The sequence below is a fragment of the Cupressus sempervirens genome, chromosome 1 (genome assembly GCF_028749045.1).
Source record: "Cupressus sempervirens isolate cs-2001-9-10 chromosome 1, ASM2874904v1, whole genome shotgun sequence".
In the NCBI taxonomy this organism is placed as follows: domain Eukaryota; kingdom Viridiplantae; phylum Streptophyta; class Pinopsida; order Cupressales; family Cupressaceae; genus Cupressus; species Cupressus sempervirens.
The window spans coordinates 348080391-348094428 of NC_143118.1; the positions used below are offsets into that span (position 1 = coordinate 348080391).

Here is a 14038-nt window from a genome sequence, read left to right on the forward strand (position 1 = left end):
TCTCTTCTTTCTTCTCCTTTACCAAGAGTTTGCATTGAGTTCATACTCTTGCTAAAGTGGGGGCTAAATGTGTCATTTTAAAATGGAAGCACTTCCATGTTAAGAGTGTTTGTCCCTCTGAGTAAGTGGTTTGGGATCATGTCAAGTGCCTTGAATGGGTTTTTGCATGGATATGGTAGTTTTCCCCTTGTTCAGCTTCTCTCTCTCTCTCTCTCTCTCTCTCTCTCTCTCTCTCTCTCTCTCTCTCTCTCTCTCTCTCTCTCTCTCTCTCTCTCTCTCTCTCTCTCTCTCTCTCTCTCTCTCTCTCTAATCTATTTCTGACAACTTTATCTATGAAACTGAGGACTTTGACTTTCTTGGTCAAGGTCGACCTTGACCCTGACCTAGGTCAAGGACAACCTCGACCCTAACCTAGGTCAGGGTCGACCTCATCCCTGACCCCAAATCCATTTTTCAATTTCTAGGAGTTTTAAGACAACGGGCTTTGAAAAGTTTCATTTTACCGATTTCGGGTTGGTTGTTTTGGGTTTCAAAATTGTAGACTCTTAAATTGCATTTAATATAGGTCCATTTCTAGGGGTTAAGGTTAATTGGGATTTAATTCTCCCATGTCGGCCTTCTCTAGGAGTTTGTGCCCTATATCTCTATATAAGGAAGTCTTCTTCCCCCATTTTGACATCTATCTATTATCCATGATTCATGAGTGCATGCACTATTTTGGAGCAAAGTTATTATCTAATTTTTATGAAGAGCATATACAATCCATTATCAAGCATCCATTTTCAAGTGAGCAAGCATTCTATCATTCAAGCATTCAAGTTTTCTGTTGAAGATCAAGGATTGAAGCATTCAAGCCTTTGAAGGGATTTGGTTTAAGCATTCAAGATTCAACATTCAAACCCTAGATCTAACCATCATGTTGGTGTGATCTTCCTTCAAGATCCTTTGTTCGTCTTCAATATCTATTCATTCTTCTATCAAGGTGGATTCTAAGCATACAATCATGGAGCTTTTGATTTACATTTGCTAATGTTATGTTCAAGCTTTCATATCAACATACTTGTTTACATTTCAAATACAATTGCATATCTATTAAATATCATAGCTTTGTAGTTGGAATTACTTCCACTACTTGCTAGCATTCCTTATTTCAATTCCATTATTAAGGTTGATTCCAAACCGGGGTTTGACCAAGGCAAACCCCTCATCCAAACAAAAAAAAAAAAACCATTTTTCTTGCAGATACAGGTGTGGAACAAAAAATAAAAGAGCAGATTTGGATACCCTTTCATTGAACTTGTAGGATTCGTGGACAAAAAATTTGTTAGAGCAGTGTAGGTCAAGGTTAAATTTTCAGGGTCCAATTGTGCCCCAAGGTAAGGTTGTGCCTCACTATTAGGGTCAAGGTTGACCTCCCTTCAAAAGGACAAATTTTTTTTGGGTTTTCTCCGTCTCAACATTTCCAGTCCAAAATAGATTGTAGAGATTACCGAAATTGTACATAGATATCATAAATCAACATTTTATAGATTTATCCTACTTCAAGGTTAGTATTTTTCTTTTATCTATTTTAAGATTTAAGCACATACTTTTCAAAATAGCAAGATCATGGGACCTCCTGTCTCCCTATTCTCCATTGCATGATCCATTTGTGCATTGATCACTTTCTTGTGGTTAATCAATTTGGATAATTCCTTTTGGGAATTTGAGTTGAGGATAGGTTCTATTTTCTTCCTATTCAAAGCTGTTATGGAAGATTTTTGTGGTGTTATCCCCAGCCTCAAGCCATGTTTCTCTCAATTTTTGTTTCCAAAAGAGCTCATCTTTTGTCGGGACCTCTTCATATTGATGCATCAGGGTCTTTTCTTCAAGAGACTACTTTTACTCCATACCTTTTTCCATGACTTCCTTATGTAAAGATTCTAGTTTATCCTCCATAGTAAGCTTATCCTCAAAGATATTATCGAAGAATTATGAGTTCCACTCTTTGAGCTTACGTTTGATAATTTTCACTTTACTAACTACCTAAAACATCTTAAAACCTAAGATTTCAGTTTCCTCCCACCACTTCCTTATAAGCTTACTAAAATCTTCATTTCTAAGCCACATTTGTTCGAATTTGAAGGGCAATTACTTGGTTTTATATTATTTAATATTTTCAACTCAACTAGATAGTGGTCCAATCTTGACATTGGTTTATCTTCAACCTAAAATGTAACTAGTATCGTGGATATATCTCCACGATAGAAGAATCTATCAATTTTTTCTGCTATATTACTTAAACCTTTCCTTCTATTGTTTTGAATGAAGGTGTTGTCGTAGCTAGCCAATTCTAGGAGGCCTAGACAATTTACCTAGTCAAGAAGTTCTCTTGATGCTAATGAGAGGTTATAGTTGTCACCTCTCTTTTATGAGGGCCTAAGGATAGCATTGAAATCCCCCCTATGAGTGATAATCCTTCCCCTTTTAAAATAATTCTCTCTTCTAATTCCTTCCACAATTTTGATTTATCTCTGCTGTGAATCAAACTGTAAACATTAAAGATCATATATCTGTAATTCGATCTTATACCCTTCACTAGCCCACTCATCTAGTTCTTATGGGTTTCTATGGATGAAATTGAAATATTTCTAAGATCCCATATTAAGGCTAACCCACTAGAAGCTCCTTCAGCTAAGGAATTTTTTAGCTCCTTCCAACCCAAGGATCTATTAAATTTAGCCATATCTTTACTACTTAATTTTGTTTCCTGTAAAACAATAATGTATGCTTTTCTGTTTGAGATGCAATTCTTGAGAATTCATTGCTTGTTAGCGGAATTCAAGCCCCTAACATTCCATGTTAAGACATTCATGATGCTTTGGGAAGGACCTTCCCCTTCCCAACATTCAAAATATTGGTTAGTTTAGCCTGTCTTTTGGCTAACCCATCTTTTTGGTGCAACTCTTGAAGAGTGTTCCTGCCCCCTTTTTTCATAACTTTAGCACAATTTGTCCCATCCCTTTTTGTGCTGATCTGTGTTCATTGGTCCCTGAGTCAGGGTACATTTTTATTCTGATGATCGCCCCAGATCTTTGATTTTCGTTTTAGAGATCTCTATTTCCTGAAGAGGGCCGAAGGAGTTAGTGAAATTCTTTCTCCTCTGAGGGAATCATTGCTTGAGTTGAGGGGGTTGTCTTCTATAAGTTGAGAATCCTTTATTATTGTTTCTAGATCCGCAATTCCTAACTTTGATCCAACCTTCTTCTTGTTCCATCTTGTTGTGCATTTTTTGTAGTAAGGAGTAGAAAGGAATTGTGTACTTTGTTCTCCATAAATGCATACTTTGCCTATAATATCATTGTTGCCCTTGGGTGTATCCATCATTGTAGATGTGAGCGTATTGAAACCATGATACTGAATGCATGGTAGGATAGTTTGCTCATAGAGCAAAAAAAGTTTGCTCTCTGAGCCATTTAAAAAAAATCTAGAATCGATAATCTTAGTTTATTCCTATCTGATCTGAAGCTATGTTATTGTTTCATGAACACATATTTCCAGACTATATATTTCTAGACCACCAATGATTAAAAAAAAAGTAATTATAAACCGTGATAAATTGAACATTGTTCATTCCAAAATTCTTAGAAAACTTCAAATCTATTAATTTCAAATTATTCCTATCAAACTTAACTTATCTCATATTTTAATATTCATAATCCAATAAAATATGCACATCAAACATAGAGGTAACTCTAAAGGTTTTAGGCCCTACCTGGGATCTTGAGATGGTTTGTTGAATTGTGTTGAACCTTCTACGCTTCCTAGCAATCCAACTTTCTCCTATTAACCAAGCCTTGTGACAACAACTCTCTTCCAATCTATAGTTCATAGGATTCTCCTTTTTTTGATATATGTTTAAACTAACAATTTGTAGACCTTTCTCTCAGGTTTTCCACCCTACCTTCTTAGATTTTCAAATCTAGATGGTCTCATATTTATAGACCTACATGATTGGAGAAGTTGCTTCATGGGAAGCAATTGTTCTAACCATATGGTTGGAAGGCTATTATTTAATAAATAATATTTTTAGATATTGTTTGTGGTTCAAGAAAGCTTGTCAGATGAAGTTGAAGAGCTATTTTAAAGCAACATGCCCAATTTTAAAGCATTTGCGACATTAAAAGGGAATCCCTTCACAATGTGATGTTTGGGTCCAACTACACTTTTTTGTGTTAAGGAAGATTTCAACACAAATATCTCTAGTGATATCAATTTCTAGCAAAATGTGGACATACAATGTGAAAAAAGTTCAAGGATTTCTCATAAAACCATATAAATTTTCACTGAGAGTTCTAAGAGCTTAAAAGCAAGAATCATACTAGGATTATAGAGAAAGATATGGTGGCCTAACCCATGTAAAAATTGCAAAAGGATTTAACTTAACCAAATCAAATGTAGGGTGTCAAGGTTTCAATATTATTAAATATTTCCTACATAATCCCAATGATACCTGTAGAGGATAGATTGATGATCTCTCAAATTATCAAACAACATAACGAAAAACCCTCACATAGAAGGGTAAATCTAAACATCACCTCCCAAAAGTGGGCTGCAAGTGTTGGAAACTCACTAATGAATTTCTACTAGACTTGGCCATAGTCCAAGAACCCTTCCAATCAAATGATGCTTTGTCAAGAAAACCACATTCTTATACAGTTCATGTGGAATTTCCTCCCCAAAATCCACTTTGGGAAGGTATTTAGTAGTTTGTTAGATTTGAGGTGCCATCGTGTACACCCACTTTGTTTTATGAGTTATTTCATTCTCCAACCAACTCACCTTAATAGAGTGAAGCAAACCCTAGAGGTGGCTTGTGGAAGCATTGTCAGGTTCCATATGCCTTGGGGGTGAGAGAGAACCAATAGTGAAAGTCTTTGGAATAAAGAGACATTGAATAAAGTTAATTCACAATTCAAGACCTCGTAGAACCCTAATATCATGAAAACATAAGTAACACCAATGCCTCAAAGAAATGGGGCATTTTTTTCCATATCACAACCTTATGTATCAAGGAATGAAACATAAAACCCAAAGGAGAAGCAAAATCGATATATCCCAATCTACATGCTGCTATGGTGACTAAATGTTTTCTTAGCTCCAAGAGATCCCTTGACAATCAAAATCCCTCAAAAGAGTACATTCTTGAAGGCCACAAACACAACACATTGTCAAAACCCTAAACACAAACGTGCTAGGGAGGGAGTTGTGAATCAATTTAGTCTCCCATGCATATTTTCCACATAATGGCCAAGTCATGAAACCCTAAATGCAAGGGTCATTAGAAGTACAGAATAAGTTTTTTTTTTTTTCAATAAACACTAACTAAATTTTATTTTTTATGTACACAATTATAATATGATTCTTTTACAAATAAGACAAATAATAAATTATATACATTATATAATAATGAATATAATTTTAGAAAAAAAATGACTCTTATCAACTTAAATAAATAATATAATAAAATATATACTAATTTTTATGCATTAGGGGTGGACTAGAGGGAAAAAACAAAGGGGTGGAGCCGGAGGTAATAGGCGAGGACATGCAATTTCCACTCTGTAGAAATCGAATGCGTTTGAAGGAAAAGTGGTTTCCATCAGATCAGAGGACAAATGGGTGCGATGGGCGTAGGCATGGGAATGGTGAGGGCGAGGGCGAGGGCTACGGTGAAGATGTTGCGAGGGGGAGGGGGATCAGGAGGAGGGGGGCGTTGGGGTCCAGGCGATCAGGAGAGAGCGCCGGGGTATCTATTCAACCGCACTCCTCTTCCGCCGGGACAGAAGCGCAAGTGGGAGGACTGGGAGGCGCCCTACTACATCACCGGAGTCCTCGCTGTTATCATCCTCGGTGTCGGTCTCAATGCCAAGCCTGATACCACCATTGAAACCTGGGCTCACAAAAAGGCTCTGGAGCGCCTTCAGCAGCAACAACAGGCCAAGGAACAAGACCTTTCCCTCACCAATGCCGAGTAATTACTCACACTTTCTTCTGCCGCCAAGGGAGGTCAAATAAGAGTGCACTTTTTTTCATTCCTCTTTCAGAACAATTGTCTTGTATTCAAGGTCGTATAGTTCTTTTTAATGCTGTCGTTCAAAATTAAATCACCCATTTTAGTATCTGGTTGGTAATTTTATGGTTGCTAGGCATATATGTTTAAAGGCCGTTGTTTCTGTAGCATTTCCATCAACTAATGCAATGCCATGTGGTCAAAATTCTGTTAGATTGTGGAAAGTGCAGGATAAAATTGGCTGTCATCTTCATCTTTTTTTTTTCTTTGGGTGACAGATAAAGAAACAATAAGAAAAAAATTGTTTTTCAAACTGAAGTCTGAATCACATAAACAAAGTCTATTGTGATTATATATATATATATTTTTAATATTTCTTAGGTTTTAAAAAAAATCCTTCTTTGGATTATTTTTCCCAAATGTTGGTACCCAAAACCATCTTTAGGCCCTGAGAGACAAACTTGGTCCCAGCCAACTAAACTTTTTGTACATCGAGTATCACAGCCTATACAGAGAAATTGTCTTTTTAATATTTCAATTCTTGTAATGGCTTTTGCAATGCTGTCAGAAAGTTTTAACTGAGGGATCATATAAGGCCAGGGTCGATCCAGCCATCAAAAATCTAAATCTTATAAGGAGAGTTAAAAAGAAAAGTTAAATCCCTCCTTGGTAAGATTTAGATTTTTGTAGGGATGGATAGATACCTCCTCATATAAGTGTGGATAGTTTGACTTTAATTATTATATAGCTTATGATTATAAAAATAGAAATTAACAGCAAAATTAGTAAAATGTGGATTGCATGGGTAGATCGCAGGGGCAATGAAAATTGAGCTGAGATATTAATATCTTTTTGCATTTTGAAACATATGTATCTTGTAGTTATGCTGTTGTAGTATACTCCCTAAACTGGCCTCCTTATCAGGAGCTTATTTTTCTGAGATGGTGAGCACTCACGTATAAGTTGGTATGACTGATGTAAATGCTGATGTTTTTTTGTTATGCTCAATAAAAAAAAGTAATTTTAGATTTCTTGGTGAGACTAGAAAAGTCACATCCATCACTAAACAACAAACTAAAACACATCTTATATAAGGGCAATTAAGGGAAAAAGCAAGTGAAACCCAGGACACCCAAATATAGTCCTGCCACCCCCCCCCCCCCACTGTTGCCACTCTGCATTCAGTGCTTGGGGACTCCTAGATGTCCTGGGACGTTCGGGGGACTCCCTGAAGTCCCTCGACCGTCGTGGGGACATCTGGGAGGCCCCTGCGTGGCTGGGGTCATTAAAGTTATTTTTAATTTTTTAAATTTTGTTAGAGGCTTCCCTTCACTATGTTTTGACATGATTTTGTACTCTTTTTCATATTGATCATGATTCATATCATGCTACTCATTGTAATCATTTTTATGATATTTGAATCTTTGACAGAACTAATATAAATGAAACTCCTATTTGGTGATAATTTGAATTTCTATTTGAATTTTGAATTTTAAATTTTGAATGTTACTATAGTATTGTGTATGTTACTATGTACTATGTCACTATGTTGAATGTTCAATGGCTCTGGTTTGTGTAGCGATTTGACAATGTTAAAGTATTTGAAGAATCAATTTGGTATGTTATACTGAAACATTATTTGATAACTAGCATTTTGAGTCCCCCCACCCCCCTGCCACCAGCCCCCCCGCCATGTCAACATTGAGGCTCTTTGTCCATGTATTTCAGAAACTTATTCTGGCGTCCTGACGTAAAAATAACTTGTGTGTTGTTGGTAAGGCATGCATTTTAGTTTGCTGTTTAGATGTTTCTGAAAGTCATTACACTCGGTGATGCCTATATCTTTCCTGAAAATTAAAATGGATGGTTGAATGAGGAAAATTTATTAGACAATTGAAAATATTGGAGTTATGAAGGTATGCTACACCTACTTGGTCGGCCTCTTGCTCCTAGCTCAATGCTTGCAATTCAAGTTTATGCATGCATTGTAAAGTTGATTTTCTTTGAAGTGTAGCATAAGTGATCTCCAAATGGAGCATTCCACATTTGCGTTTTGGAGGACCCCAAAATTACAAAAAATAACATTAAATAAAGATCTGCAGGAAGTTGCATAATATAATTCTATATTATTTGTCTTTTCTTTAGAAGGAATTGACACCCTTTTTTCTAAGTTTGGCATGAGCTGAATCTGCCGATCTTTATCTTTCTGATCAATGTGCTATGAGCCGCAGGAATGAGAGTGCTGGTCATAGTGTTAAATAATTTTTTTAGCAAATGGTCCACAAAATCTGATTTGCTCAATACTGGTGGAAAATATAGCCAAAACATTTATGCACTGAATCCTCAATGTAGGCAATCTGATCTCAAATGCATTCATTATCACCTACTTACTTGGAAATGCTGCATGGTCCTTACCATAAAGGCCCAAGCTTCATGATTGAACTTGGGGTCCCTCTTATTGAAGGTGTAATCATACCTTGTCTCTGAGCACTTGAAAGTTGAAACTAATGATAAACAGTGTTGATCACATTATTACATGAATTTTAACTGATTTGCTTTAAGATCCCATGAAGTTGTCATTGAATGCACTGGTTTCTGTCTACAAATCTGGTTGCTTTGTGCACTTCCTTTTCTGCATGGGGTGATGTCTCATATAACCCAATAAGAAGTGTTACATTAATTGATTACAATCAAGGTTGCATGGGTACGTGGGTACGGGAACGGGGACAGGTACGGGAACGGGTACGGGTACGCATATTTTTCAAAATAGGGGATGGGGGTATGTGTGTATGCCTATTTTTTCAATATTATTAATATTTTATAGAAAATATAAAAATCAAAATATATGTCATGAGTCATGACATTGAGCATTCAAAACAAGAAATTTGAAATATATAAATATGCTATTGCTGAATGTTTAATGTTTAAAGTATTTTTCATAATAGGGGACGGAGGTACTTGGGTATGTCAAACTTATTTAAAAATTATACCTTTATATTTATAAAAAATCTGAAATTATGAGTCATGACAATGGTTTTTCAAAACAAGAACAGTGATAAAGTTTGCAAATGTAATGTATTGTTTTCAGTTTCAGATTTGCTATATGTTTGAAATAATAATACATGATAAATGCTTAGATGCATAACAAAGAAGGTAGACTTTAAGCATGAACAAGAGGATCCTAAATCATATAACAATGACATTTTGCAAATGATAAACTTATGACTTGAACAGTGATAAAGTTTATTGTTAATGAGTATCAAAGTTTCAAATTGATTTGGTATTGAATTAAGTTTGATAAACAACAAGCTAATACAAAAATAAAAAGCCAAAAAAAAAATCAGAATCTTAATCAAGGTCCTTAGCTATAATGCTCTCCACCGAGTACCTGGTACGTGGGATATGTGTACCCGGTACTTGGGTACGTGGGTACTCGGTGGGTACGAGTACCAGGGGTGTGGGTACGAGTACCCATGCAACCTTGATTACAATGTTTGGAACTTGAGGCATGCCTCAAATGATTTTTTCCTGTGGAGCTGTGAAAAAGCTACACAAGTATAGCTATGTTGGATGTAGAACAAAGTCCTCATCTCATATGTGGGGATGCTTTTAGTGATAAATCTTAAAAATGTGCACAATCATGTGGTTGAAAATCTCTCCATGCCCATTTGTGTATGGATGGAATGTTGTAGATCCTATCAGTTTTTGTTCATATTAATAACACAATGAAGACCAAGAATGGCCAAGTAAGCTACCATCCCTCTAAGACACAATGGTTTGTTGTTCCCTGAAATGGACCAACACGTTTTCAAAGATAATCTGGGTATCATCTTTTGTATGTGATGTGTTTCTGGAATGGTTTTTTTATGGCCATTTTTAAAGGATAGGAAGGGGCAACTATAAAAAGAAAAGAAAGTCAAAAAATATAAGAAATTTTTAAATATTAATAGGATAACATTGATGAAGAATTCATGCATTGTCTCCTTTTTGGGTTTGCCTCAAGTCTTGCCTTTCAGTTTGCTGTTGCAAACCTGCTCTATGGGGATGAGACTATGTATTGTGCTTACTGAGGTTAGGATGACAGTCCTACCTTATTTGATCAATCTTAATCAGCATTAATCATTCACGACCATTCTCCAGGACAAACAGACTCAGATTTTTAACAGCACAACAATTTAAGGAATAACAACAAGGGCACTGATCATTGAGGTTTACAGACCCAAGACAAACTAGTACATTGATTGCAGAAGAACAAGCAACATATTTTTTGAAGTTTGAATCCTAGGTGCAACTAATGTGCAACTCTTGGTGGAAATAAGGACCAGCAGACCAAGTGAACAAGAAGCTTGTAATCTTATTGTGTTCCCTTCTACAAATGAGTTTGGCTCTCCTTTATACTCTCCAAAGCGGTGTTCAACCCATTATCATAATGGGGTACTGCTTTTTGATTAGAGTTAATGCTAAAAATAAGTAAATCTTAATTGGCCCTATTTAAATATAAATTCCTATTTGGTTTTTCTAACTCTAGTTGACCCCTTCAAATAAAATCCCACTGTTCAATTCTTGTAGATAGGGTTGGTCTCTTAGTATGAATTGCTATTATGTTTTGTTGTATATCCTAGCTGTATTTATTAAGAATGCAATCTCTAGCAGGGGCATGACAATCAACCATTCCCAAAATTACTTGTCCTCAAGCAATGCTAGTTTTTTCCAAGTCGTTCAATGTGAGGGTCCTGAACCAATCCTTGTAGATTTGTATTCCTTATTTTATTTGGTTGACCCAACTTTTGCACAATATAATGGACATCTCCTTGTGTTAAAGGATAGGCGATCATACCATATATTAAGATGAAGATTAAAACATGACACTCAACTATTGTTAAAGTTTGTGAACCAGAATAGCATCGAAGCAATTTGCAGAAACTTTATACCACAAGAGGAAATAAAACACAATAAATCTTATCCTGGGAAAATCCTCCAGCCTGAGGGGAAAAACCCAGCCACACTCAAAGTAGATCCTTTATTGGGTACAAAGATTCACAAGCTAAATCAGAAGAATGACTTTTTTCCAAGGCTGTTATACAGAATATATACTGCTCTACAGAATATGAACTGCCCTTTTATGAATCACACAAATCTTGTACAAAACTAGACACCAGATAATTACACAGATAGAAAAATGTATCACTGAAACAATCATCCAAAAACTATCATTGTACTGTAGGCACATGAATATTCCACAGACGATCTTTTCCCAGGATATCTGAAGAATTAGAGCACACACATGACTCAGTGATAACATACCACTCATCCTTCAATCATAATGTATGCTCCACAGAGTTTCTAGGATGGGGACGTTTTAGGGGACAAGAACATGTTTCCGATATGGGTACGGGTACAGGTCGAAGCCAAAATTTGGGGGACGGGACCTTAGGGGACGGCTAGAAAATATAGGGATTTTTAAATTTTTATATATGGAGAATTAGACTTCTTTAGAGATATATTTAATATTTCAAATATGCATATCATAACATTGATAAAGTATTCACCATAGAATACATGAAAATTGAAAGCTATCAAGATTAAATTCAAAATGAGAATATGATATGATGATATATCCGAATATCGCATAGCTCCAAGTATCAATTTATCATCATCATGCATGAAATCAAAATTACATAATGAAAGTAAATATTAGAAGTGTAAATGAGATATTCAACTCCATAATAATCAAAAGCAATAATATATTTGAGTATTTGCAAAGTGGAAAGCCAAATATATGGCTGTCCTCTAGGAATCTAAATTTATATCTAATTTAAGATCAGTACCAGTCTCTTCCTCTGAATCACTGGCAGGGGTAGGTAGAGGGTCCTCATCCAATGGAACACCAAGCAACCTTGGAGGTGTGTTATCCTCATCAATTTGTAATGCATGCTTAGGATTAACATCCCATCGTAGTGCTTGAGTCTGTCGGTACTCAGGACATTGTCGCTCCTGTAGTCGCAATACACTGTGAACATCCACAACCTTCTTCGATCGTCTAGAGGTAAGGTTGTTCCTCCTGACTGATTGGATGAAGCTATATGTAGACCAATTTCTCTCTGTAGTAGGGGAACTCGCAACCTGTGAGAGAAGACGGATGGTAAGGCCTTTCAACTCAAGTGCGTCTCTACCATGCCATGTCCACTATTCAATCGGGTCCCTTTGAGCTAATGTAGCTCTATCAGTTCTCGCCTCTGCTCTACCAAATGTTGGACCATGAAGATTGGCAAAGTCAAGCCATCGCCCTCGAATTTTTGTAGCATCCCTTGCATTATACATTTTTGAAAGGGCCTTGAAGAAGCCTTCCTTCACTATATTGAACAAACAAAAATTTAGAAGTTAAGAGTTTATAAATTTTGCAAATAAAATCAAAATTATAAAAACATATTATAAAATCAGAAAACTTAAACATAAATTATTAATTAAATTCACCTCCTCATCACTAGATGGAGGCACTCTCCCAGGCCTTGGTGCATACTAGTTCAGATTGACTACATAGGCTGCCATATGAGGTGGGGTGTTCATAGTGTTCCACCTTTACGCTACAATGGGCTTAAGATACTCCTTATAGAACTCCAAATTAGGTTCCTTCTCTTTAATAGCTTGCTTGATCTGCCCAAGCATGTTATCAAAGGTCTCATAAATCTCTCCAGGCTAGGAGAGTCAGTATCAACATATCTAATGACTTGCACAATAGGGTCAATGAAGGAGCAAATGTATCTGCAAATGAAAAAAAATTGCAAGCGAGAAACATCATATGTTAAAAAAATCAGCAAGTGCTTAAATCAAAAATATTTTTATTAAATCAGTAATAACAATTATGATGTCAATTATTCAAGTTTCTTACCTCATTGTGGTCCACCAGTTCTCATTCAGGATTCTTCGTTTGACAAGTCTTCCATCCGGGGTGCTTGATTCATGCCATCTATTCCACTTTGCATTGACCACCATGGATTGTAAAGCCTCTTGGACCTCAAGCATCCTCTCCAACAAAATGAAGTAGCTAGCATATCTAGTCTCCATAGGCTTGAGGAATGCTTTTTTGGAAAATGTCCTAAATAATGCAAGAGATGTGTGATGATTGCAAATAAACATTTGCACGGCTCTAGCCTCAGACACCATAGTCTTTATCCAATCAATTTTTCCAAAGTTCTTGAAGGTGTTATTCAATGCATGTACACAATATGGGTCCTAAAAATGTGTCTATAGGTGCTCTCTACTATCAATCCAACTGATTTACACACCCGGACTGAATCAGTGACTACTTGCACAACATTTGAAGCCCCTACCTCTTCTATAGCATCCTTCAAAATCTGAAAATGGAAGGATGCATCCTTCTTTTTTTCCGAACAATCAATGGCTCTAAGAAAATAGGCCCTTGTTGTACTAGTATAATAAGATTGATGAGTGGCCGATGTTTGATATCGGTCCAACGATCCATGATGATAGAACATCCATCACTCATCCATGTTTGTCTCATATCCTCCATCAAAATGTTTACTTTTGAGTACTCTTTGTCAAGGATAGTGGTGCGTAATTTAGTCTCTCTTGGTGGTACAAATGAGGGACCAGCAGCATAAATATCTTTGCACATTTGTTTATAGAACGAGGAACAAGAAACATGGTATGGTATGCCACGAGCAATAAGAAATCTGCCATTGTACTCTTCAGCTCTCTCTTTTGCTTGTATGTTAAGTAAATCAGCCACATTGGTATCTCTCTTGGCCTTGCCCTTCCCTTTACTACCAGTGCTAGTTGGAGTGAATGAGGGTGTGGGTGTGCTACCTGTAGGACCCCTGGATTTCAATAAGTCTCCCTCCACATACAACCTTTTGGCCTCAAGTTTTTCATCATCCTTAATTTTTTTGCAACCTTTCACCCCTTGCCCACCTATCCATAAAAGATGACAATACACTCTTGTGTAGCTCTCAAAACAATGTTTCT

General features: G+C 36.4%; 1 protein-coding gene across 1 annotated transcript; it reads left to right on the forward strand.

The window, feature by feature from the left end:
* The first annotated feature begins 5544 nt into the window (after window positions 1–5544).
* Window positions 5545–6265, forward strand: LOC149577660 (uncharacterized). Its single transcript, XM_089824914.1, has one exon. The coding sequence runs from the start codon at window positions 5658–5660 to the stop codon at window positions 6015–6017; it is 360 nt and encodes a 119-aa protein (XP_089681040.1). The 5' UTR covers window positions 5545–5657; the 3' UTR covers window positions 6018–6265.
* Window positions 6266–14038: the final 7773 nt, after the last annotated feature.